Source organism: Bidens hawaiensis, unplaced genomic scaffold, assembly GCF_021521415.1.
Source record: "Bidens hawaiensis isolate Kalapana, Puna unplaced genomic scaffold, B.hawaiensis_p1.1 tig00019582_1, whole genome shotgun sequence".
Taxonomy (NCBI): Eukaryota; Viridiplantae; Streptophyta; class Magnoliopsida; order Asterales; family Asteraceae; genus Bidens; species Bidens hawaiensis.
The window spans coordinates 356,124-379,312 of NW_027492975.1; the positions used below are offsets into that span (position 1 = coordinate 356,124).

Sequence of the window (23,189 nt, forward strand, 5' to 3'; positions counted from 1 at the left end):
TCCTTTAGAATACCCAAGTTTATTAACATTTCTGTCGCTTGTTTTTGTAGATGCGCTTGAAAACTACGAGCTAGAGCTCGCGGAAGAGGAGGAGGAGGAAGAGGAGGCGCCTCTACTAAAGCGCAAAGCTAAGGGGAAGTCTGGCGCAGGGGCCAGTAAGAAACAGAAGAAAGAGGACACCCCTGTCGCTCATCCCCATGCTCAAACGAAGGGAACTAAGGAAACCCAGGTGTTTACCACAAAGGTTTCTTTAGCTTCTCTGCCTGTGAGAGTGGGCAGACCTCCTGTCCACTTGAGGTATGGTGGCGTCGCCTCCTCCTTTCGTCGCCTCCTCCTTTCGCTAGGAACCTGTTGATTGACACCAATCTACCATTCAGCTTCTGAACCTCTTTCATGGTGGATGGTGAAGGCATGTCAAGGATGGCTTCCACCTTTTCAGGGTTCACCTTGAAACCATCCTTAGTGACCATTACACCAAGAAATTTCCCCTCTTCTGCGCCGAAAGTAAATTTGCTCGGGTTGAGTTTCATGTTAACCTCCGTTAGGCGCTGAAGGGTTTCCTCGATGTCTTTGAGCATTTGTCTCTCCTCCCTGCTCTTGATCACCAAATCATCGACGTAGACTTCTAGATTTCTTCCGATTTGTTCACTGAAAACCGAATCCATAAGTCTCTGATAGGTTGCGCCCGCATTTTTTAAACCAAAGGGCATTTTTGTGTAACAAAAAACACCCTTGTCGGTTCTGAAGGCCGTGTTGTCTTCATCCTGTGGTGCCATTTGAATCTGGTGATAGCCTTTATAGGCATCCAGGAAACATTTGAGCTTGAATGGTGCCACGGAGTCCACCTTTGCGTCGATGTTTGGGAGGGGGTAACAATCTTTCGGACATGCTTTGTTGAGGTCCTTGAAGTCAATACACATTCTCCATGACCCGTTGCTTTTCTTTACCATCACAGGATTGGCTACCCATGTCTGGTATCGAATTGGGCGGATGATGTTTGCGCGCAACAGGTCCTCCACTTGCTCATTCATGGCCTTCGCCTTTTCATCCCCCATGATTCTCTTTTTCTGTGCAATTGGCTCCACCGACTTAAACGTGTTAAGAGAATGTTGCGCCAAGTCTCGCGGGACTCCCGTCATATCGGAGTGTTGCCACGCGAAAACCGACGTGTATTTTGTAAGCAACTTTTTCATTCTCAATCTCGTTTCGTCTGAAATGGTTGCGCCAATTGTGACCGTTTGCTCTGGGAATTTTGGGTTTAAAATCCACTTCTCTGGCGCATTGTCGGCCATTGTAAGTTTCATTCTCCCTTCCCGCGGCGTGCTTGTCACTGCGCACAAATGATCGCGGTAAACAAATGCTACGCCTGTTGGTGTAGGGATCCCCAATGCGCCGTGCGCTGGCGACGGTACAGCATTAAATTGGGCAATCGTTCCCCTACCCAGGATCATATTGTGGCATGACGTGGTGGGCAAGACCAAGAAGTTGACAACTTCGGCTCGCTTGTGCTCATCATCCCCCATAGTTAGTTCAAACTGAATCTGGCCTAGGGGATGTATGATTTCATTTGAGACACCACAGATCGGTGCGTTCACAATTTCGAGCCGCGCTTGGTCTGCCGGGTCTAACTTTCTGAAACACTGCTCATACATAATGTCAGATTCGCTTCCAGTGTCCACCAGGACCTTTGACACTTCGTAATGAGCAATGTGTGTGGTAATGACTAGAGGACTGCTTATTGAAGGGCCTCCCCTGATTCTTGGGAAGATGACTTGCTGCTCGCGCCAATCTCCGTGAATTTGCGCGCTTCTCTTTCTTGACGTCTGCCCTTGTCGTCCCCCCTCAGCCACACAGATTCTTTTGTACTTCTTGCTGGCAGAGGCTCCCTCCGGTTGCTCATCTTCTATTCTTTGGTTTTTTACCAAGTGAGCCAGCCTGCCCGACTTTACATCCTTCTCGATCGCATCCTTTAAATGATGGCATGCGTCGGTGTTGTGGCCCGGGGACCTGTGAAATTCACAATATTTGCCACTGTTTTGCGGTCCCTTGTAGTGTAGTTGTTTGGGAGGCTTGAATTGGACATTCTCAGTACTTAACACCTGTGAAGGTGTTTTAGTGAGGGGAGTCCATATTCTTGGCAGAGGTCTGCTGGGATCTCTGCCGCCCTCCCTCTTGTCACCCTCCCCGTGTTTACGAGCATCCCTTTGGGGCTGGGGTGAGCTTGGTTGCGCTTGTTTTTCCGCGGAAGAAAAACTTGTTGGCTGCAACCTGGACCATACAGAGTTCTGTTTGGGCCTCTTCTCTTTGCTGCGCGGTGATTCAGCCTGATGCGCTCTTTCTCTTGCCCTATCTTGGGCAATCTGTTTCTCATTTCTCGCGAAAACTCGCGATGCCTCCATTAACTTGGCCCACGTGGTGGGCATACCATCTTTGCTTACGAGAGCTCGCCGTAACTGATCACTGCGCGCGCCTTGTATAAAGGCCACGCGCAGGAGCTGCTCAGTTATGCCCCCGATTGCCAGGGACTCCTGATTGAAACGAGTGATGTAATCTTCAATCGTTTCATCATTCCTGCGTATGCAGTGCATGATGTCATCAGGATCGCGCGTGTGCCTGCGCTGCTGTACGAAGTGGGCTTGGAACTTTTCTAATAGTTCCTCGAACCCATCAATTTGCCCTGTCGGCAAGCTTTCGAACCATACCCGCGCAGCACCCGTGAGGCAGCGAGCAAACATATGACACCATGTTGGCATCGTCCAGCTCTCTAGGTTTCCCGTGTTATAGAAACCCTGCAAAAAGTCATCTGGATCTGTTGTGCCATCATATTTGCCCAGACCACTTGGCATCTTGGTCTTGTGCTGGATGGGAGCCTGCGCGATGCGCGCAGTAAACTTTGAGTGTTTTACCAGGATGGCTGGTCTGTAGGGTGTGGTTACGTCAACTTGCCCTCTGACCGGTGGGCTGTATGGCATGTGCAGATCCAGATCTGCTCTGGCCCCAGGCGCCATGTTCACAGGCGCGCGGAGCTGCGAGCCTCCTGCATGAGTATCCCTTGTCTTCCTCATGCTATGCACTTCTTCATCACTGAACTCAGTGTGTGCAGTGTGAACAGAATGCCCTTCTTCCGGCGCGCGCGGCCTTTTTGTAGGCTGCTTATCAATCGCTTGCCTTTGTGTTTGGTCGGCTAGCTTCTTCTGTTTGATCATTTCAGTGTACTTTTCCATCAGACGCCGCTGCTCATTTATGAGCCATTCATTCGGATCGTTTGCTTCATCTTCTGGACCCATTGGTCCTTTCAGCTTCGCGCCGGCTATATTTTGTAACGTGTGATCGTCTGGAGGAGTTTCAGTCTGGCCGTGAGGGGTTGTGACGAAGGGACGGTTGCTGGTGGTACGCGTAGAATCACGCGGAACCCTCAGAACCTGCTGTCCGTCGTTAACACCCTCACGTTCAATATCCTCCAGAGCTTGATCAACGTTACGAACTCCAGAAACCATGGTGATTGATTTTTTTTCGTAGATCTGGATGAGATCTGATTGCCGTTTGTAACAGTGGATGGCGCCAATGAAGAAACGTGGATCTACTCACTGGTAGCAGATCTACTTTCCTCGGGTATGATTAAACTGTTTCACCGATGGTTCCTTTGAATCCGTGTTCTTCCACCTACAAAATGAACAGCGCCGTTACTTACCCCTCAGAAAGGGACAGAGGGGTCCTCTTTGGGGTAACCCTCCGGCGTGAGAATCAGTATCTTTGTGGAGAAGATAATAAAGTGTGAGTCAGTGAAATCTCAAGGGTATTGCTGAATCGCTGAATACTCTTGATTGTGTGACTGTGTGTTTTTCTGTAACTGACTGTGAGTGAATATAATTCAATATGATTGAATGTGATATCACTGCTTGTAACTGTCAATGATTGAGTGTGAATGAATGTGTCATCAAAGTGGAGTTGATGCTGTATTTATAGTGCTAGGGTTTCCACTGGCTGGGCTCAGCCTCGTTGGCCTCCTCCAATCGCACTGCGCCACGTGTCCTCTGGGACACCTGGCGCTTTCTCGTTGGTTGAAATCATGTGGTAGCACATGTGTCATGCTGAGTTGTCGACCTTTCATTTGGCAGCTGTCAACATCAGCATATACTTACTCCTTAAAAAGATGCCTTCTAGAAGAGTGTCTGACGTGCACAATCAAGGTTGCCCTGATCCTGATTTGGATAAGGACGAGGTTGATTATGTGCACGTGTGATATGCGCCCATCCTGAGGATGCGCGAAGTCTTCTTTTTATTCTCACGCGCAGATATTTCATGCGCAGGTGTGATATGCACGAGCGTGTGATATGCGCCGCGCGCTGGTGCGCCACGCGCATATGTGACACGCGAGCATATGTGATGTGCAAGAGCATGCGATATGCGCCGCGCGCATATGTGATGCGCGAGCATATGATGCCTGAGCATGTTTTGTATGCGCGATGCGCCTGGGTTTTGGCTTTGTGCCTTCATAATGTCTTTATCTTGTGGGTTGACCCGCCTTGCTTGGTGTTGAGGCGGGTACATACCTCTTCAGAACACAATCCCTTGCTTTAGGGGATTGAAATCTTTTCATATCTAGGTGTAATGATGATAAAGTATGGAAATTATTATTGTTTATTGTTTACTTAAAAGTGGAGGAGTGGATAAAAGATCTTGATTTGATTTGGACAGGACATGCAGGTCTGGGGTTGGTGAGAATAGGGTGGCTGACAGTTGACTTTTCATGTTACAGTGTGCTTTTTCAGGAACTTTTGTCAGTGTACAGTAAAAAAAAGTGGAAAATCTCTGAAACACGCTACTGTTTCCTTTTGGGCGGGAGTAATCTCCTTATGTCTGGAGAATAGACTGTGTTCTGTGCGCATCACTTTGTGCGCATAGCTTTCTGCGTGAAGGACATTTCTTTGCTGCGGGTAGGTGCGTAACCTTCTCGCAGTTAGGGACATTTGAGTTTCATTTGTAGATTCTCCAGGTGGTCTTGGTATTTCAACATAGTGATCAGTCATGTTGAAGTCAATTCCATCTTGGAGCTTCAGACAAACTAGTTCTCAACGTTCCCGCCATGCGGGTAGGTTAGTTCCCCTCCCGCACGCGCATAATTGGTTTTGGGATGCACCCGCCTTAGCCTCATGCGTGACGGTCAACCCATTTAGACAACATAAAGTTTCATGAAAAACATAAGGCCAAAACGTTCACGCATGGCGCATATAACATATGCTCACGCTGGTTCTTAACATGGTGCGCTTGCGCAGGGCGCACATAATCAAATGCACGCGCTGACTAACATGGCGCGCTCGCGCAGGGCGCACATAACAAATGCACGCGCTGACTAACATGGCGCGCTCGCGCAGGGCGCACATAACAAATGCACACGCTGACTAACATGGCGCGCTCGCGCAGGGCGCACATAACAAATGCACGCGCTGACTAACATGGCGCACATAATATTTACAATCACCTAATTATTAGGTGATTACTTAGTTTAAGGGATTGGGAATTTACCGGGTGTCACATTCTCCCCTCGTTAAACGAATTTCGTCCCGAAATTTAGGAGACGTTGCTGGCAGAAGCCATGCTCTGAAAGAGGTGTGGGTATTTCATGCGCATCTGGTCTTCTCTTTCCCAAGTGAACTCAGGCCCACGCCTCGAGTTCCATTGAACCTTTACTAACTTGATTTTGCTCCTGCGTAACTTTTGTTCTTTCCAATCGGTTACTGCTATAGGTTCTTCTACGAAGTGCAGCTGTTTGTCGATGTGAATCTCTTCCAACGGCAAAATCAACGTTTCGTCAGATAAGCACTTTTTGAGGTTGGACACATGAAACGTATCATGAACTCCACTGAGTTCGGCAGGTAAACGGAGTTTATAAGCAACCGGACCGATCCTTTCCAGGATCTCAAATGGTCCAATGTAGCGTGGATTCAACTTTCCTCGCTTGCCGAAACGGGGGACTCCTTTCCATGGAGAGACTTTCAAAAGTACTCTATCCCCTACTTGAAACTCCAATGGTTTCCTTCGCACATCTGCGTAGCTCTTCTGTCTGTCGCGCGCTGTCTTAAGGCGATCCCTTATCTGAAAAATCTTGTCTGTTGTTTCTTGGATCAATTCTGGACCAGTCATTTGCTTGTCACCCACTTCAGCCCAGCACAGTGGGGATCTACACTTGCGCCCATACAAAGCTTCGAACGGCGTAGCCTTAATGCTTGTGTGATAGCTATTGTTGTAAGAAAATTCAACCAATGGGAGGTGAGTATCCCAGCTACCTCCGAAATCGATTGTGCACGCGCGCAGCATATCTTCCAATGTCTGGATTGTTCGCTCGCTTTGCCCATCCGTTTGAGGATGATAAGCTGTACTCATATCAAGGCGAGTACCTAGAGCTCCTTGTAACGATCTCCAAAATCTTGAGGTGAACCGACTATCTCTATCAGAAATGATGGACACTGGGACTCCATGTTTTGAAACTACTTCTCGAATATACAATCGGGCTAACTTTTCCATCTTATCGGTTTCCTTGATCGGCAGGAAGTGTGCTGACTTAGTTAGCCGATCCACAATAACCCATATTGTGTCATAACCCCCAGGTGTCCTTGGCAGTTTGGTGATGAAGTCCATAGAGATTTGTTCCCACTTCCACATGGGAATTTCTGGCTGTTGAAGCAACCCTGATGGTTTCTGGTATTCAGCCTTTACCTTCGAACACGTCAGGCACTTACTGACATACGTCGCGATGGCGCCTTTAAGATTGGGCCACCAATACAGCGTTTTAACATCTTGGTACATCTTGTCTGCGCCAGGATGTACGGAATACCGCGTCTTGTGAGCTTCGTTCAATACCTGCTCGCGCAATCCTCCCTTGAGAGGGACCCATATGCGGTTAGTGAAATATAGATTGCCGTTCTCTTTCAGTTCCAAATTCTTAACCATACCCCCAAGGCATTCGTTTTTAACAAACTCTGGTTTCAAGGCTTCTTGCTGAGCGTCTCGGATGCGGGTAGAGAGATCTGCGTGAATGGTCAACCTTAGAGCCTTGACTCGTAGCGTTTTTATTCGCTCCTTCCTACTTAGCGCGTCTGCTACCACATTCGCCTTTCCAGGGTGGTACTTAATTTCACAATCGTAATCGTTCAACAATTCAACCCATCTTCGTTGCCTCATGTTTAAATCCTTTTGATCAAATATATGTTGAAGGCTCTTGTGATCCGTAAAGATTATACACTTTGTACCATAGAGGTAATGGCGCCAAATCTTTAGCGCGAAGACAACCGCTCCAAGTTCCAGATCATGCGTTGTGTAGTTCTTTTCATTGGTCTTGAGTTGGCGCGAGGCATACGCTATGACTTTGTCTCGCTGCATAAGGACACATCCGAGTCCTTGATGTGAAGCGTCGCAGTAAACGACGATGTCATCCGTCCCCTCGGGCAGAGACAAAATTGGCGCACTACATAATTTCTGTTTCAACAATTGAAATGCTGTTTCCTGATTTTCGCCCCAAACAAACTTCTTGTCTTTCTGAGTTAGCGCGGTCAGAGGTAGAGCTATTTTGGAGAAGTTCTCAATGAAGCGTCGATAGTAGCCAGCTAGTCCTAGGAATTGCCTCACCTCAGTTGGGGTTTTTGGCGCTTCCCAGTTTTCGATGGCCTTGACTTTAGAAGGATCAACGTGTATTCCTTTCTCGTTTACAACGTGACCGAGAAAATGAACTTCTCTAAGCCAAAACTCACATTTGGAAAACTTCGCATACAACTTTTCTTTCCTTAGCAATTCCAAAATCAATCTCAGGTGTTGCTCATGCTCGGCCTTGGTCCGTGAGTAAATCAGAATATCATCTATAAACACAATCACAAACTTGTCCAAGTATGGTTTGCACACACGGTTCATCAGATCCATGAACACAGCCGGCGCATTAGTTAGCCCGAAAGGCATCACTAAGAACTCATAATGGCCGTATCTAGTTCGGAAGGCTGTTTTCGGCACATCTTCCTCATGGACCCTAAGTTGGTGGTATCCTGACCGTAGATCTATCTTCGAATAATAACTGGATCCCTGCAACTGGTCAAATAAGTCGTCAATCCTCGGTAAGGGGTACCGATTCTTGACTGTCAGCTTGTTCAGCTCCCTGTAGTCAATACACATTCTGAACGAACCATCCTTCTTCTTAACAAACAGTACTGGAGCTCCCCAAGGTGAAAAGCTTGGGCGTATGAAACCCTTATCCAATAGTTCCTGTAACTGATTGGATAGCTCTTGCATCTCAGATGGAGCTAATCGATAAGGCGCTCGAGCTACTGGCGCAGCTCCTGGGACCAAATCAATACGAAACTCGACTTGTCGCGGCTGCGGCAATCCGGGCAAATCTTCAGGAAAAACTTCTGGAAATTCGCGCACTACTGGTAAGTCTTCAATTCTTCGCTCATCTCCTTTCTTCTCTACTACATGCGCCAGGAAGGCGTAGCACCCTTTCCTTAGGCACTTACGCGCCTTTAGGCACGAAATCAGTTTCGTCGCAACTCCCCTTCTTTCCCCTTGAATTACCAAGGTTTCTCCGTTCAACAGTGGGATCCGAACCTGCTTCTCATGGCAAATAACTTCCGCGTGGTTCTCGACTAACCAATCCATACCTACCACAATGTCAAAACTTCTCAAGTCTATTGGTAACAAGTTAATATTGAACCCGTGACCTCCCATGACTATTACACATTCTTCAGTTCTTTCGTTCGCGCATAACTGCCTACCATTGGCTAGTTCTATAGTATAAGGCGTGTCTAGCCTACTAGTTGCTAAGCCTAGGGAGTTTTTAAACTCAGCAGATATAAAACTTAGGTCAGCGCCAGTATCAAATAAGACAGATGCAAAATGTCCGTTAAGCAAAAACGTACCGGTTACCACATTCGGCTCTTCTTTAGCTTCGCCTGCGCCGATCACAAAAGCTCTCCCGCGAGCTTGGTTTCCCTTTTGCGGGCAATCCCGACTAAAATGCCCTGGCTTCCCGCATGCGTAGCAGTTGTCGCTTGCTCCAGCGTCTCTGACACGGCAATTCATCGTCTTGTGCCCTGGTCTGCCACATTTGGCACATTCGATTCTTGCGCATTCACCCTCGTGGTGATACTTGCATTTGTTGCACCATGGGCGAGGCCCGCTGTATCCTTTTCGTGGTGGCTCCGCGGCCTGAATCGCGTAAACCCTTGCGCTTTCCTGCTTCTTGAACGGTGGCTGCTTGGAGTCGGACCCTCGGTGGTGAGAGTTCCATTTCCTCTTGGGATCAGAGGTTCGCTGCTCGGTTCCGCGCGTAGTTAACAAACCCGCACGGACCGTATCCCTTGTAAGGGTGATGGCCCGCGCTACCGCCTCATCAAAGGTTGGAGGTGCTGCGGCGTTGAGCGGAACCCTAACAACAGGAGGTAACCCAAAAATATACCTCTCGATCTTCTTTTCCTCCGTGTTTGCCATATCTGGCACCAACTGGCAAAGTTCGTTGAACCGGTTGTTGTAGGCGTCGATATCCGTTCCTACCATGGTGTGGTTCCAGAATTCCTGTTGCAGACTCTGGATTTCTGCGCGAGAGCAGAACTTTCTCATCATCATTTCCTTCAGTTCCTCCCAGGTCTTGTGGAGAGCAACTTCTCGCCCCAATGTTTTCGTTTGAAGCTTCCACCAAGACGAAGCTGCTTCTTGGAACATGCAGGTCGCGTAAAGGACCTTCTGGTTCTCACTACATCCGCTAATGGAGAGAACTGTCTCCATCTTGTCAATCCAGTTGTAGAGCCCAATGGCCCCTTCGGTTCCCTTGAATGGCCAAGGCTTACAGGCCATGAATGTCTTGTAGGAGCATCCTTTGTCCAAGGCTCCTGATTCGGGTTCTGGGGTCTCATTCTGACGACCCTGACTTGATTCGGCCTTGCTGGCCTCATGTGTCGCAATCGCCTGCGCGATTATTTCCGCGAGTTCCTCGGGTGTCATGGTAATTCCTTTGGCTTTAGTTGGAGGCATTCTCGCTTTAAAAGAGAATGGAAATATATCAAACCTAGCGCATGTACTCTGAGCACATAATGTTATCATTATTTACTACACTGTGTGACCCGTGTTCCTAAGTGTGTGTATAGTTTCTTTTGAAAATATTTTCTTTGAAAAGTATTTCATGTGATTCCCCAACGGTTATAGTCTAGGTTAAAACTTCTTTTCCTAGTTCGCTATAACCAGTGCTCTGATACCAATCTGTCACACCCGGCCCTGAGCGGCGGAAACAGCCGGGCGCGCGCGAGTGGGGATTGATAATTAAGCACGGGCCATTGCAAACATTCAAAGATTTTTCATTGCGCGTGAAATGTTTAATACAATACATTACATTGTTTAAAAATTACATAAAAACATCCAAGTATAAAACTGTTGAAGATTTCCAAGCCATATCCCCTTGCGCGGTGGGAACAACCACGCGCATCGAAGGGATAGAACTAAAATCTTCCAAAAAGCTGGTTTTAGATGTTCAGCGTGAGGTGCTCTAAGTGTGACTCCATGCGCTACCTAATTATCTCCTGAAAGACACGTAAAAACATTTGAATCAGTATAAACTGAGTGAGTTCACAAGTTTTAGTAACTTGATAAATCGTATTGCATCATAATCATTCTGAAACATAATTCTGGTAGCATCATTAAAGCACAAGCTTGGTAAAACATAGTTATATCAACATATTCTGATGAAATCGTTCCGCGGGTTACGCGCGAACATTTCTGGGAACTGTGCTCGTCTATGCAAAGTGGCGCTGCCACTACGAGCTAAAATAAGTAATACCGTCCCGCGGGTTACGCGCGGACGTTTCAGGAACATGTGCTCGTCCATGCAAAGTGGCGCTGCCACTACGAGCTAAAATAATAATTCCGTCCCGCGGGTTACGCGCGGACGTTGTGCCGGAAAACAAGGCGCTCGTCCATGCAAAGAGGCGCGACCCCTACGAGCGGGCTCAAACCCATAGTACTGCCCCATGACCATACTAGGCACTCGTCCATGCAAAGAGGTGCGACCCCTACGAGTGGGTGGATCAAACCAGCAGTCCCTACCCTTAGAGTTCCAATGGTAAAGTGATCACTTACTCGAGTTCTGGCGCACATACATCGTAAATCATAGATAACCGTTTACATTGCTCATCATGAAACATAATTTAAACACATAATCGCTTGCATAGCTTGTAAGTATACCATGATAAAACATTATTTAAGTACGTGTCCCTCGCCCCGAAAACAGTTTAAAAACAGCGAAAACAGCGAGAATAGGGGCTGTGAGACTCACCTGTGGTTCTTGTTAAGGGATTAATCGAGATTCGGGTTTTCTTGGTGTTGGCCTTGGAATCGAAGGTCTAGAATACGATTAAATAACAAGAAGTATATATATTAAGATCAAGAAATAGGAGAATATAAGGGTTGGATAGTAGGTCTCAAGGTTATATTCTCGGCTTACCTAGTAACAGGATCGGAGCTGGAAACAACGGATGCTTGGGAGAGGATTAGTGCAAGTTTGTAGTTCTTTGAAGTGTGGTTTGGGTGATAATTTAGGTTACAAATTTATAGGCATACTCAAAGGAACACAATCCCTTGCTTTAGGGGATTGAAATCTTTTCATATCTAGGTGTAATGATGATAAAGTATGGAAATTATTATTGTTTATTGTTTACTTAAAAGTGGAGGAGTGGATAAAAGATCTTGATTTGATTTGGACAGGACATGCAGGTCTGGGGTTGGTGAGAATAGGGTGGCTGACAGTTGACTTTTCATGTTACAGTGTGCTTTTTCAGGAACTTTTGTCAGTGTACAGTAAAAAAAAGTGGAAAATCTCTGAAACACGCTACTGTTTCCTTTTGGGCGGGAGTAATCTCCTTATGTCTGGAGAATAGACTGTGTTCTGTGCGCATCACTTTGTGCGCATAGCTTTCTGCGTGAAGGACATTTCTTTGCTGCGGGTAGGTGCGTAACCTTCTCGCAGTTAGGGACATTTGAGTTTCATTTGTAGATTCTCCAGGTGGTCTTGGTATTTCAACATAGTGATCAGTCATGTTGAAGTCAATTCCATCTTGGAGCTTCAGACAAACTAGTTCTCAACGTTCCCGCCATGCGGGTAGGTTAGTTCCCCTCCCGCACGCGCATAATTGGTTTTGGGATGCACCCGCCTTAGCCTCATGCGCAACCCATTTAGACAACATAAAGTTTCATGAAAAACATAAGGCCAAAACGTTCACGCATGGCGCATATAACATATGCTCACGCTGGTTCTTAACATGGTGCGCTTGCGCAGGGCGCACATAATCAAATGCACGCGCTGACTAACATGGCGCGCTCGCGCAGGGCGCACATAACAAATGCACGCGCTGACTAACATGGCGCGCTCGCGCAGGGCGCACATAACAAATGCACGCGCTGACTAACATGGCGCACATAATATTTACAATCACCTAATTATTAGGTGATTACTTAGCTTAAGGGATTGGGAATTTACCGGGTGTCACAGAACTAGGTACCCTTCAATGAAAAAAAAAACCTTGCTTTATTTGAACCAAGTATCTACTTAATGTTTTCTACATATTACAAACAATCAAATTACCAATATATACTAATAATAATTATAATAATAAAGTTACGTCGGGTATATAACCAGGTAAATGGATTAATGTTATCGGGTAATCGGGTATTTTATAAATCCCAAACCCGTCCCAAACCCGCGAAAAGTTTTAAAAGTAAACCAAAACCTGTCCCAAACCCTAATGGGATGGGTTTTACCCCTCCCAATTATACCGGGTTTCGGGTATTCCCATCGGGTTCGGGTTTCATTGCCATCCCTATTTAATTCTCACACACACTAGTTTAGGAGGGGTATGGGTGGATCAATGTAGAAAGACTGATTGTTGTGATCTCCAATCCAATCTAGAGGGGGTACGGATTTTTTCATCAGTGGGTCTTTGGGCCGGTGGTTTTCCTCGAAATTGAAGATAACTTTGAGACACTTAATGACTCCGTACAACTGGTTGAACCATCTGGCGGTGGCCTTTTGTCACTGGGTCACACCGTGCGAAGTGTCTAGACAGTTCTATGTTTGTTAGTCGTTCAGAAAAACATAATATGGATTATGGGCAAATGGTATTGGGTAGTTTTGATACCTTGTTTTTGAGGTTTCGGGAGTATAGTAAAGTTTGGTATAGTACCGATATTTTATAGATTTGTTAGCTCTAGATAGATATTTATGAATTATAATTTTTTTTTTAGTTTATATGAATAAAAATTAAAAATATTTAAGAAATTTAAACTATAAATAAAATAAGTCGGCTCGACGAGCCACAAGTCGAGCTCGAAGTCAACATAAATAAGCTTTAACTTGCTTTACAATCATAGTCGCGTTTTAGCTCAAAGTCAACATAAACAAGCTCTAACTTGTTTTGTAACATAGTTGTCTTAGGTTTAATCAATCATACTATTGTTGTTTTCAAGTCAGAAAATAGATCACGTGTTTATAGATTTATTATGATCCTTGTGATTAAGATATCTAGCAATATAATCATGTTCTAAATTTGTAGTATTATGCTTTTTTGACCTATAAATGAACAGATAAATAGGCTGTGAATAGAAAGGAAATTTCGTAATAAATGCAATGGGACCAACAAAGAGTTTAAGATGAAATTGGATTCTGAATATAAACATGTTGTTAACAAGTTTCGTTTTGTCATGATATGTCTTCCCTGTATACGGTTGATTTAACAATATGTTTCTTAATCAAACTAGAAGAATATGTTGTCCAAATTGCTAGAGTTCTGGACCACACAATATACTACGATTTACAAAAATTAAATTTGTTATTATTTTTATAATATATATCTTAAATATATATAAACGAAAACTCTCCAGTTTCTCTCAAACCATCAGATTACCTTATTTGCAAATGTTGATTTCTCATACATTTGACCCGAATTTATGAGTATGGGTCTCACCAAACCCAGATAGCCATTAAACGTGTTATAAAATCTCATTATATTAAAAATTAATCTCACCAAATATTTAATATGAAAAACCTATAAAATAGGGATATACTAAAAATTAATATCCTATTTTTCTTTTAAAAAAGATACCATTTATAATTATGAAACAATTTTATAGTAAAAAAAAAATAAGCGGGTCATGGACCTCATCAAACTCAGATATCTTTTAAACAAGTTGTAACATCTCATTTATTTATGAAACTCTTTTATCATCAAACTCTATGTATATAATAAAAATCCTTACAATAAATAAAATTAAAATAATATATATATATATATATATATATATATATATATAAATACTAGAATCGTAAAATTTAAAACAAACCTCGTAATCACCTAATTTAATTTGTCAATGTGAATTTAGCTAGACGATTCTTTTTTAAATGAAAAGTTTCACAAAATAATATCCAAATTATAATAAATGGACATAAACGAATAAATATAAAAATTAAGTAGATATTTCATTCAACTTTTCTTTAAAAAATGAACATAACCAAATATAAATTAATAAAAACAATTTTAAGCATATTATTAACTTCTTACAATAAATAAACTAAAATTCAAAAAACTACATTCACAATATTTGAAACGAAAAATTTAAACAACCCCCGTAATACGGATGATAAAAACTAGTATGTGTGTGTGTATTAGTAATAGACAAGAAACCCATATATCACACACATTATATAAAAAGTTTAAATTAAAATTTAAACAGTTAATAATAAAGATTTATAAAAAAAAAACGAAAACAAACTTATTTACTAGGTGTAAACAAGATAAACATGAAAGTAAATGACAGTAACAAAGATTCAAAAAGTAAGAAAGATAAAACGCAAAATAAACTTGTTAACGGAAGAAAAGAAGCATGAAAATTAGATGAGACGCCTACTATGATCAAATAAGAAAGTGATCGCGTACCATGCCCGTCATCATTGCACGGCCCTATCCGAGCTAGTCTAGAAACCGGGGTGTAACAGTTTGTGTTTTACAATACATAGTATGTTTGTGTTATAATTTCAAAGGCTATAACAATTTAAAAACATGAAATCATCAAGTGAAAGCTTATGTGTTGGTGCGATGTGCATTACAATAAACAAACAATGATCAATGGACATTTATTCTTTATCGTCAATTTTTCTATTAATAGACATATCCAATGTAGTTTAGTTTTCTAGCTTAACCTCTTATAGTCTTATGCGTGTAAAGTAGTTGTGAGTTTCGTCGATATAATTAATATTCGTAATCCTTGTGAAACAAGTCTTGAATATATAATTAATTTTTCAATTAAGTGAAACATTTCATTTTAAATTTAAATTTTTAATCAAGCTAATACTCTTAATTCTATTTTTAGGTTGATTTTTATTTAAAGAGTTAAAGATGAACAATTATAGTAATCTGTACGTGTATAAAAGCAAATTGGGAAATAATAAAACAAACACGAATTGAAACCCAAACAACGATGTCGACGATTAGCGTTCCGGCAGATGTTCCTCCCGTCTCCGACGATGTCGAACAGCTCCGTAAAGCGTTTGAAGGTTTATATTCATTTCATGCATAATCTTATAATAAAATTCGTTATCAGATTATCAACGCAATTCCTTCAATACGATGCATGAATCTCAAATATAATTTCATATTCACATGTTCAAGAAATTATAACTAGATATTTTAAAATTCTGATCGATCTGTAATCTGCCTATATATGTTGATGATTATGTAACTTGTTGTCATTATTTCAATTTATCCAATGCATGTTACAATGTTCATGTAATGTAACTTATGCTTATTTCAAAGGTTGTATATTGGATATGATCATCATATGAATATTATGAATAGATGAAGGTTTTGAATCAGATGGCATTGTAATTTTCTGATGAGTTTTTTTAAATTTTGGTTATGTTGAAGGATGGGGAACAAATGAATGTTTGATCATTGAGATTTTGGCTCATAGAAACGCTCAACAACGTAAGCTTATTCGACAAACATACGTGCAGACTTACAATGAAGATCTCCTTAAGGCACTTGACAAGGAACTTACAAGAGATTTTGAGGTAAACATTAGATTTAGCAAGTGGTTGGATTTAGAGGGTGTTTGGGATTAGCTTAGATATAAGGCGCTGATGAAAATGAGGTTACAAACAATAAAAAAAATATATACCTAGTAAATTTCACTCATAGCAAGCTATTGGTAGGTAGGCCTGTAAATTCAATGAACCGGACGAGGCTGTGTTCGTGTTCATTAGTGAAACTTTTATCATATGAATTTATTCGTGTTCATTTGTTAATGTATATATGAACATTAACGAACGTACATGAACGAACATAAACAAAAGAACACATTACCAATCATTCATGATCAAGAGCTCTGTTCATGTTTATTCATTTAATTAATCGAACGAAGTTTCTTGTTTGTGTTTGTTCATTTAATAAATAAACGAATGTAAACGAACTTCCGTCTAAATGGTTCACGAACAGTTCATTTACATCCTTATCTTCTATTATTTGAGATAAGGCCTAACAAATTGGACGGGTTCGGTTTACAGGTCAAAACGGGTTTTAACTTTTAAACAAAATAAATTTGGGTCAATGTAGACCGTTTAGGAAAAAATGGGGTCAATGTCATAGGGTCAAAACGGGTTTGGTCAAAATAAAATGGGGTTCGTTACGTAAAAATAACTTTTTAAAGTAAAAGTTGCATTTCTTTGACAGTCGCAAGTCAACCCCACAAACACAACCTGTTTTTTAAATTGGCCACTAACTCATCATTTTGACCTTTCATAATCTGCAATGTTTTTTTAATTACAAATTGATTTTATTTTAAAGTGAATAGTAATCCAATATCACATTGGAAGTAAATGCTAATATGTTGTTTTTTAGAGAATTGTTTTGCTTTGGACATATGATCCGGCCGAACGCGATGCATTTTTGGCTAATGAACTGGTGAAAAAAGGGGCTAAAAGCCATCGAGTTATTGTTGAAATAGCTTGCACAAGGTCTTCAAATGATTTGCTTCTTGCAAGGAAAGAATATCATGCTCGTTTTCAGAAATCACTTGAAGAAGATGTTGCATCTCACACAACTGGTGACTTCCGAAAGGTACAAACTACAAACTCTTGTGTATATACATTTATAAGTTTATATATTTGCATATAATAGCTCAACTCACCAAATTCACTTATCATTTTGTGAATGTGACTGTTGCAGCTGTTATGGCCGTTGGTGACAAGCTACAGATATGAAGGTGAAGAAGTGAACATGACACTAGCAAAGTCGGAAGCCAAGTTACTTCATGATAAAATTACAGAAAAATGTTACAACGATGACGATTTTATTAGAATCCTCGCCACGAGAAGCAAAGCACAGATCAACGCGACATTAAATCATTACAAAAACGAGTTTGGACAAGATATTAATAAGGTATGACAATTTAGGGCTGGGTAGAAAAATGTACCTAAATCAGTAAATCTAAACCGTAATAACCGAACTAGCTGATGAAGCAAGATTTGGTTATGGATTTTTATATCCGAGTTGTGGTTTGGTTATGGATATATGTATACATAACCTTCAAGGAAAGCACCTGATTCACCTATGACAGATTTTGTAGGTGAATCTTGCTTCCACAGATTTCCTGTATGCATGAAACCGAAAAATCCAATATGTAATGAAAAATCTGAATTAATCAAATCATAACATAAACCAACAGTTTGGTTTTATGTTTTTGTTCTTGGTTTTGCATGTAGTTAAAGCAAACCAAATCGAATGTACGGATTTTCATTTCTAAGATATTTAAAAGAACTTAAAATCAATATTGTAACCCGTATATTCATGCCCGGGTGTACAATAATCAGAATGTTATTAACTAACAAAAAGATTAGACGCAACTTCATTATTGTGGACCGAATTTTTTTTTTTCGTCTCAAAAATTTCAAGCCCTAATGGTACAACCGAAAAAACTGAAACCGAACCAAACTCAAACAAAAAAACAAAATATCTGAAACCGAACGGTATTCCAAAACTCAAAAATCAAAGTTTTGGTTCGGTTTGATGCACCCCTGCTCTGCTAGACTTTCCTGCCATAACCTCTTGAAGGCCACTTGTCTAGCACAAGCTGCAATTTACCTAATTTAGATGGTTAGCAACATTTAGCGGCGCCTGTGAGTTTTCCGATAACAGGTCTTCATGGTTAAAAAAAAAGAACATAAAATTTGACATCTTAAATCTAATGAAACTGCATTTATTTATAGGATCTGAAAGCCGATCCAAATGACGAATTCTTAAAAATATTACGAGCCACAATAAAGTCTTTAACGGACCCTGCAAAGTACTTTGAGAAAGTATTAAGGCTGGCGATCAATAAACAAGGGACTGATGAGGATGCACTGACACGGGTTGTTACTACACGAGCTGAATTTGACATGAAAATGATCAAAGATGAATTTAAGAAAAGGAGTAGTGTCTCTTTGAATGAAGCCATTGCTAAGGATACTCGAGGAGACTATGAGGACATGCTTCTTGCTCTTGCAGGTTCTAACGATGCTTAAGTACGAGCTTGAGCTTCTCTAACATCGTTTTCAGTCGAACCAAAATGTCTGTTAACTATTTATATTTTGGTGGCATATACATAACTATAAATAAAATGTTGGATGTTTCATGTTTTGTTTATACGATTTTACGCAAATGAAATTGTTTTTATGTCTAATGGAAACTCGAAAAGAGAATTTCAGTGTTTTCGGTTTGTTCTTTCATGTAACATGGAAACTCGAACAGAGGGATTTCAGTGTTTTCGGTTTTGTTCTTTCATGTAACCTGTCTAGTAATTTGTTTATAAGTAAATTATAAAAAAATGGATTCAACCAAAAAAATAAACAAACAGTCAACTTCAACCACACCATCCATCCAACAAATAAATACTAAAAATGTCTAAAAAAAACAATTACACCAACGCGATACTGCTCTCACCACCAGGGGGCTTGCGGGCCCCACGTAAGGAGTCCCGACCCTCAGCTTTCCCGTCAGCAAAAATGTTACTTCCACTCATTTCCCGAAGCTTTGCGGAACTCAGCGGTTTTTCTACAGATTGTGGGGCTTCATCTCCTTTGAAAATATTATTTCCCGACAACTCGGTCAGTTTCTGGTTCGGAATCTTTTTTGCTGTCTTGATCACCGATTCTTCCTGACCAACACGACAAGCAAATCATTATGCATGGGTTGGGTAATAAGTCAAAACGAGTTTACATGCGAGTTTTGGTCAAAACACACTTTATATATTTTAAAAAAACTTTCATTATATTGATATAATTAATAAATTTAAAACTTAATTACTCAGATGGTCCATGCAGTATGTCCATATTTCAAGTATGGTTCTAAACTTTGAGAAATTACATCTATGGTCCCAGATAGTTTGAAAGCATAATCCAGATGATGGTTGTTAAAATAGATGGTCAGTTTTTCCGGTTAAGTGCATGTGAGACAAAAATACTCTAAGTGTTCATGTGAAATGACTAAACTACCCTTTACTACTAAAATTTGTATTATAATACAGGCAACCGTGATGAAAGTATATACTTACACTATGTGCAGGTTCACCGATGGTTATAGATTCTCTTAAAGCCAACGCACGCTCTGCCAATGGGCGCGGTCGGATTTCAGGCGGCGGTGCAAATATATTATGTCCGCTAAGTTCCTTGTTCTTTGCATCAGATATTTGTTTCTTCAACCTCGCTTCGGATTCACTGTCCAATGTGCCACTTAGCTCCCGTTGCTTAGCTTCAGAGATTGGTTTTTTAGGAGACACGGTTCCTTCATCACCGAATGATATGTGACTAATCCCAGTAACCACTTGCTGATTAAATATGTAACGATTATGAGAGAAAAAAATAAGTAAAACAACTCTTTTCACTTTTTCAGTATTAAAGTGATTAAATTTTAACCTTCAAGGGGGTTGCAGTATCAGTCTCTTCTAAACCATTCTCTCCACCAGCTGCAAATATTCCACTTCCAGTTATCTCCTTTAATTTGTACCCCGAAACAGGTTTCCTGGATAATATTGCACAAAGTTATATTAATATCAAACCAATACTTCAAAAACCAACATACACATGTAAAAAACTGACATAAGAGTACAAATAGTTAAACCAAGAAGTTTACCAATAATAATAAGTGCAAACATTTTATCATAACTGTAACAGTTAATCTTAGTTATCATTTTTGGTGGTTGAACCTTAACAATACTCATACTCATGATGTTAGGTTCAGATCACAAAAGACAATAAAACAAGGCCAGCATGCTTCATTTAAGTGACCAAACACGAGAAAGCGTGTCTTGACAACCAACTCGTGTTTATACAATTTACAGTTAATACTGTTGGTTTCTTTACGCCTAAGGTTGTGAAGCTACTTAATTACTTATTCGAGTCCAGCATGACATGAATGACAATGTTACGTAGGGATGAGCTCGGAATGACACTGGTACCAATCCCGAAATTCAAAAATATCTGGCACCAGTACCGAAATGTCCCGGTTCGGTACCGGTATATTGTGCAAAATTCGGGAATTACAGGTACCGAAAACTCAAAACTATGTACCGATTCAGTACCGGTGCTGAAAACGTTCATCCCTACTATTGTTAGGTCTCAAAGATCTATGTATATAGTTTATAAACGACAATTTTGCTACCCGAAAAGGGCTAGCGTCGAGCTTGTTAACCTCAAAAATAAATTGTTTTCAAATTCTAAACCTAAAAAAACTTGTTTTATAATTCAAAATCTCAAAATTAAAAAGACTTAAAATTTAAACTGATTTTTAGGAAACAAGTTTTGTACCAATCTGACTCTTTAGATCCAACATTATCTGTTTATTAATTTGATTCAGAGATCACAATGCAATGCAATTTACTAATATTATTACTAAGAAACACAAATTATATAAACAATATTAATACATACTTTAATAAATTAAACATCATCTTCAAGAAAACTTAAATCCAACAGATCTCAAACCTTTTATTCAAACTCTCAACTTCTTCATCCGTAACCTGACCTCCAAACACCACCTTACTGATTCCATCCGACGGCTGCAATTCAACCCATTTCATCAATCAATCAATCAAACAAACCCAGTTACCAAAAACCCATCTAAATGATTTAGCTTTAGTACCTGGTGAGAACGAGCTGATGATCGAACGGTGACGGGTGAATCGGCGTGAGCATTTTCCGGCCACGTCAGCAGATCTGCGGTGGAATTGTGAGGCTTTCTGGCCGGAGTTTTGCTCGCCATCTTTCCGGTTTCCAGAAGGTTCAAGATCTAAATAATAATATTATTCAAAACGACACCGTTACGTCTGGTAGTAGATAGTAGATACTGACTGACTCAGCTGCCCTGTTTTCAAAATAAAATGTTGTTCCGGTGAATGAAATCCAACTACATATATAATTAATAATAGTTACGTTATTGGTCCTTTGATTATTTATAAACTATCATAAATAGGTGTACGTCTTTTATTTAAACTTAATGAGAAATATTTTTAGAAAATAAATGAAATTGTAAAATGGGAATGCTAAATATGTATCATGTATGAAGTATCTAAATTAAATTTTAAATGATTAATACGTACAGAATAATCAAAATGTAACAGCTACTAGTAATAAACTTATCGTAAACATGTGGTATAATGAAAAGTTCTTCAATTGCGGGATCATAATGTAACAGTCTAGTCATTTCATCGTCGGCAATTTAAGTGTTGAGTTGCTTCTATCACTAACTTGAATATATATATATATATATATATATATATATATATATATATATATATTATAGTATTAATTTATAAATTTTTAAAACACGGCCATTTAATTATTAAAGATGGTATAAGCATCTTGTAGTCATATAATATTAGTAATTAACACATAAATATTAGGATAAGATGAATATACAAAGTTTTTTCAAGGGTACTTAGAAACCTAGAAACAATATGTAACAATAGAAACTTTAATATGTACAAGATCACTATTGTGACAAACAATTAAATCTTATCTTTCTCTTAATACTATTTATATTGTTCTTATAGTTTGTTATGGATGTGCTCACTATAGCAAATCTTCTCAACAAGTCAACAGCCCATGGACACAAAGTTTATTTTATATGTATATTGTAAATTTGCTTTCATTTACTATTATTATTATATGAAATATTTTTTGCTTTTATATATATATATATGAATGTATCGTTTAAATCATTATTATTTTTTTGTTTTTATCATTTATTTCATCCCCTGTAGAACTTTAAATGTCGTATAGAAACATAATGTAATGCACCACTACGGATGGTCTTACAGAGTTGTGGATTGTAATTTATAAACGTAAAATTAATGTAATGCATTTTCCTATATGCAATATGTACATATTGTTTAAATAATTTTTATTTCTTATTATTTGGATTATGTCATGTATAATCTATAGCTAATTAACTAAATAAAACCAGTCAGTTATTATATTTGTCGACCGGTTAAGGAGAGGAATCGTGGAGGCTACCAGACTCACTCACTCACTCACTCACTCACTCACTCACTACCAATTCAATTAATTAAAACATTTTTTGTGACCAAACATGATAAAATAATGTATTGTTCATTTTCTGGGGGCAAGATGGGTAATTTAGGAAATATGTATACCTCGGTGACACAATCTATTGGTGGTGGAGTACTAAATTTTGAAATTTTGTTCCGCCGTTTTGGGTCTTTTTGAGGAGCATGTGCTTCTTCATGGACTGGCACGTGCCCGATGCCAGATTTGGGTCCCTATACTTTTAATGTTTTCCTAAACAGCCCTTCTTTTCTTTCCATTCTAACAAATTGTCCCTCTTCTTTTTTAATAACAATTAAATTCATTTTACTATGTCTAATGTTTTAAACTAGAAAGATTGATATTATTGATAGTCATACTCGTACAACTTATCAGATCGTGCAGTGCGTCTACGAGTCGAGGTAAATTTGATCAGTTTCGTGGTACGAAACCAGTAACCCCCCCCCCCCCCCCCCCAAAAAAACTTTGTTAACACAAAAATAAAAATTAACATACCAAAACACGCGTTACGGTTACAAACAAACCGATAACACTTCGATTGGTATCTAGCTACAGGACCAAAAATAAA

At 40.3% G+C, this 23,189-nt stretch overlaps 2 protein-coding genes across 2 annotated transcripts; one reads left to right on the top strand and one right to left on the bottom strand.

The window, feature by feature from the left end:
• Positions 1-15,501: 15,501 nt before the first annotated feature.
• On the top strand, positions 15,502-18,583 carry LOC143558656 (annexin Gh1-like). The gene is made up of 5 exons (XM_077047453.1): positions 15,502-15,577; positions 15,948-16,093; positions 16,920-17,138; positions 17,247-17,459; positions 18,287-18,583. The coding sequence occupies exons 1-5, from the start codon at positions 15,502-15,504 to the stop codon at positions 18,581-18,583; spliced, it is 951 nt and encodes a 316-aa protein (XP_076903568.1).
• A 348-nt stretch (positions 18,584-18,931) lies between these two features.
• LOC143558657 (uncharacterized) lies at positions 18,932-21,495 on the bottom strand. The gene is made up of 5 exons (XM_077047454.1): positions 21,198-21,495; positions 21,041-21,114; positions 19,973-20,078; positions 19,612-19,884; positions 18,932-19,215 (listed from the first exon to the last, which is right to left on the bottom strand). The coding sequence occupies exons 1-5, from the start codon at positions 21,315-21,317 to the stop codon at positions 18,976-18,978; spliced, it is 813 nt and encodes a 270-aa protein (XP_076903569.1). The 5' UTR covers positions 21,318-21,495; the 3' UTR covers positions 18,932-18,975.
• Positions 21,496-23,189: the final 1,694 nt, after the last annotated feature.